Below are 4,369 nucleotides of genomic sequence, written 5' to 3'. Positions count from 1 at the left end.
ATGTTGATGAATACATCAACAGTGACTGAATTTATCCTGCTGGGAATTCCCTTTTTTCCTGATCTGCATAGACTCTTCTTTGTCGTGGGACTCTTCATGTACATCGTAACCATCGCAGGTAATGGAATCATCCCCATCTTAGTAGCCAGTGATCGAAGGCTCCAGACACCAATGTACATCTTCCTGAGCAACCTTGCTTGTTTGGAGATCTTCTATACCACAACGGTTGTTCCTAAGATGCTGCAGACGCTTTTAGAATCACGGACGTCTATTTGTTTCCATTGCTGCATGGCTCAGAGCTTCTTCCACTATGTGTTTGGTGCCACGGAGCTTTTCATCCTCACAGCGATGTCCTTTGACCACTATCTGGCCATATGCAAGCCGCTTCAATACCCCATGATTATGACCAATCAGGTTTGCATTCAGATGTCCATGGCCACCTGGTATGGAGGATTCATCACAATGATTTTTATATTTGCTCCTTTTTGGTGTTTACCCTTCTGTGGCCCAAACATCATCGATCATTTCTACTGTGATATGGCTCCCATCTTAAATGTAGCTTGTGCCGATACCAGTCTCAATCAGTTGTTGCTGCTGGCATGCTGTATCCTCTTTGTTCTCATGACCTTGATCTTAAACACAGTTTCCTACATCTTGATCATCTCCACCATACTACGCATTCCTTCAGCTGTGGGGCGCAAGAAGGCATTCTCCACCTGCGCCTCTCATTTGATTGTGGTGTACATATTGTATGGAGCCCTGCTCTTCATATACATGAGGACAAACACACTTTCCTCGCCTCGCATAACCAGGGTAGTAGCAATTTTGAACACCACCCTCACCCCCATGCTGAATCCATTCATATATATGATAAGGAATGCAGAGGTGAAAGCAGTTATCAAGCACATCATTCGTAAGAAAAGGGATTCGGTCTGATAATTTTTTACAACTGTTGGGGTTTAAAATAAAATACCAGTATGAATTAATAGATGTTAATGTTTGCTCTTTGATCATTGGCATGCTATGATCTCTTCTTTGACACTATTCATAAGCTGGCAAGCTGATTGTTGGTTGTCATACTGCACAGTCCACTATCAATCTAAGTGGGATGTACACATACTGTTGTGTTCTACGCAAAAGCACACTAGCACTGGTAGCAGAAGTGCGGTGCCTCCATGCCTAGTAAGAACAGCATCATTGCTGTTCTGATGCTGCTCCCATCAGGAACATTCATTTATTCTTTCAACAACTGCATCATTTCATTCATGCCATTTTATTGCATTAGGAAAAACTTGTATATATTTTTTCAAGGGTCTCATGGTATGATCAGCTGCAGTGGCACAGAGGGGAAGCAGCTTACCTTGGCAGCAAGAGGCTGCTAGTTCGAATCCCCGCCGGGGTGCTTTCCAGACTGTGCCTAGTAAGTATATATTTGCAATCACCTATATCGGGCAGCAGCGATATAGGAAGGTGCTGGAGGCAGATGCTCATTTCAGTGACAATGGCAAAGGCATGATCTCACACTGCGCAGGAGGAAAACCCCTCCTGTATTCTACCAAGGAAACCACATGGCTCTGTGGTCGCCAGGAGTCGACACTGTCTCTATGGCACAATCCTTCCTTTCTTTTTTTCATGGTATGACCTTGCAGTGTCTCGTAGTCGTGAACTTAGTTAACTATATGGAGACATTTATTGCAGTTTAACATCTGCAGTGTGATGTAGGGAGGAGAGCTGGTCTTGTGGTAACAAGCATGAGTTGTCCACTTTACTAAGCATGGTCTGTTCTGGTTTGCATTTGGATGTGAGATAACATGTGTGAGCACTGGAAGAGATTCCCCTTGGGGGATGGAGCCGCTCTGGGAAGATCACCTGCCTGCTTGCATGCAGAAGGTTCCAAGTTCCCTCCCTGGCCTCTTCAAGATAGGGCTGAGTTAGACTCCTGCCTTGCAGCCTTGGAGAGGCTGCTGCCCATCTTGGTAGACAATACTGAGCTAGATGGACCAAGAGACTGACTCGCAACTTCCTATGCTCCAGTGTTCAAGAAATGAGGGCTGCGGATGATGGGAGTAACACTGGCACCCCAGAATTGGAGTTGGAGGTGCCCAAACTCCACTCTGAACCAAAGGTTCTGAACCAAAGGTTCAGAGTGGAGTTCAGAGAGGGAAACTGTGGGTCCCTTCTTGCCTTCAACTCTGGTTTTCCAAATTTGGTTGTGTGTCCAAGGAAACCGGAGGTGAAGGGACTTCCGGTTTCCTGTTATGTCTGAATTCAGCATAATTCTTCTTCCCTCCCTGACTCTCCAGTTTAGTGGAGCTCATGCATAGGTTTCAGGGTCAGCCATCACTTTTGTGGGTGGTCACAAGGAGGCAGCACTCTCACACAATGCAAACCAATACAAACCAATACAAGCAGTGCTTCTACTTCCTGGGTTCCTGGTAACTATTCCCTCCACCACTGAAGCACAAACTTATTTCAAGAAGCAGAAGCAGAAGCAGCAGAAGAAGAGTGGGGTACATCTCCTGCAGCGGATGAGCATGGAGAAGAGTTGGAAGATTTCCCTGGTGGCCTTGCTGTCTGCCCACTTGCACTGTAAGTGGAACTTTGAATTGTATCCTCAGGACTCTCTTTCCTTTCTCTCTTCATTTATTCCATCCCAGGTCTCTCTCTGGCCCCTCTCTGAATGCAAGCATCACCCCAGTCCATCAATTCATATGTTTTTATAATTCAGTCCATCAATTCATATGTTTTTATACTCTTAGCATGTTGTTTTTATTGTGTTTTCATTGTATGTTTTTAACTTTTGTAAACCGCCTTGGGGCTATATTTTAACGAAAGGCAGTATAAAAATGCAAAAATAAATAAATAAATAAATTCATCTTGCTGTCAGCCAGTTGCACCTCCAGACAACCTTCTGTCTGTTTCCCCTTCCAAAATATTCTGGCCACACCTTCTCCCCGATGCTCAATTGATTAAATGGAAGGAATTGGGACTTCTGACGGCCCTCATCCCAGTAGCCACTCTGCACATGTTTAGAGCAACATTGTTCTTTATCATTCCGGGATTGATCTCAAATTCTAGGAGATGGAGAAAAGCTCTGTCAAATACCTTCCTCCTCTCCATTTGATTATTTCTGCATTCTTCTATTTACATTTGTCCTTTTGTTCTATGAAATGCCTGCTTTGGTCCATCGCAGCAGCTGCTAATGGAATCTGGGGTCTAGTTTATCATCCCCCCTGTACTGTCTCCTTGGCTAAGCAGGGTTCATCTTGGTTTGTAGTTGGATGGGTGACTACATGTGAGCCCTGTCTGCTGTCAGATAGTCCCCTTAAAGCCATAGCTCAGTGGTAGAGCATTTGCTTGCATCAAAAAAGTCCCAAGTTCAGTCCTTGGCATTGCCAAAAAGGACTGGGAAACCCTGGAGAGTCAGTGCCAACAATACGGAGCCAGGTGGACCAAGGTCCCGACTCAGTATAATGCAGCTTCTATGTCCCCCTGTTTATGACTGACTGTCTTCAAAATATCATTCTCTTGACCACATTATGTTTTCTGTGACCAGGGGTAAGTGGACTGTTGACTGTGAAGCAGAGTCCCCCATTGTTGGAGGTCTCCGAAGGGCAGAACACTACCCTCACCTGCTCGGTCTCCATGAGCGACTTGTATTGGTACCAGCAGCTTCCCGGTGAAAAGCCCACCATGCTGATGCACGTCTTCGGCAGTGGCAGAAAACACGAGGGGAAGCATTTCATGGGGCAGTTCTATTCACAGAAAAGGGAAGGCTATCTGTACATCATAGATGCTCAGCTGGAACAGGGAGCCAACTATCTCTGCGCTGAGGAGGCACAGTGAGGCAGCCTGGCTGGGAGCCCGTTCGAAAACCAGAATTCAAAGCTGCAACCACCAGGCTCACTTCCTGCTCTCAGACACATGGGTGCCAGTTGGTAGATGGAGGGGACTGTGGCCAAGTTGTTCTGATGTGATTTCCCCTTCCCTCAATTTTTTTTAAAATGAGAGGAGAGCTGCTCTTGTGGTAGCAAGCATGACTGGTCCCCTTAGCTAAGCAGGGTCCACCCTGGTTGCATATGAATGGGAGACTAGAAGTGTGAGCACTGTAAGATATTCCCCTCAGGGGATGGAGCTGCTCTGGGAAGAGCAGAAGGTTCCAAGTTCCCTCCCTGGCAGCATCTACAAGATAGGGCTGAGAGAGATTCCTGCCTGCAACCTTGGAGAAGCTGCTACCAGTCAGTGTAGACAGTACTAAGCTTAGATCAGTATACTCTTACTCAGTATATGGCAGCTTCCTATGTTCCTATGTTCATGTAAATCAGGGTTTTTTTAACCTGTGGTCCATGAATACTGTGAGTCCATATTA

At 45.8% G+C, this 4,369-nt stretch overlaps 1 protein-coding gene across 1 annotated transcript; it reads left to right on the top strand.

Moving 5' to 3' along the window:
* LOC128329692 (olfactory receptor 6X1-like) lies at window positions 1-3,846 on the top strand. The gene is made up of 3 exons (XM_053261269.1): window positions 1-913; window positions 2,461-2,589; window positions 3,557-3,846. Exons 1-3 carry the CDS (start codon window positions 1-3, stop codon window positions 3,844-3,846), a joined length of 1,332 nt encoding a protein of 443 aa, XP_053117244.1.
* The last annotated feature ends 523 nt before the right edge of the window (window positions 3,847-4,369 follow it).

Source organism: Hemicordylus capensis, chromosome 6 (genome assembly GCF_027244095.1).
Source record: "Hemicordylus capensis ecotype Gifberg chromosome 6, rHemCap1.1.pri, whole genome shotgun sequence".
Classification (NCBI taxonomy): Eukaryota; Metazoa; Chordata; class Lepidosauria; order Squamata; family Cordylidae; genus Hemicordylus; species Hemicordylus capensis.
Note: the sequence above shows the minus strand (reverse complement) of the source record. Positions and strands in the feature narration are given on the sequence as shown.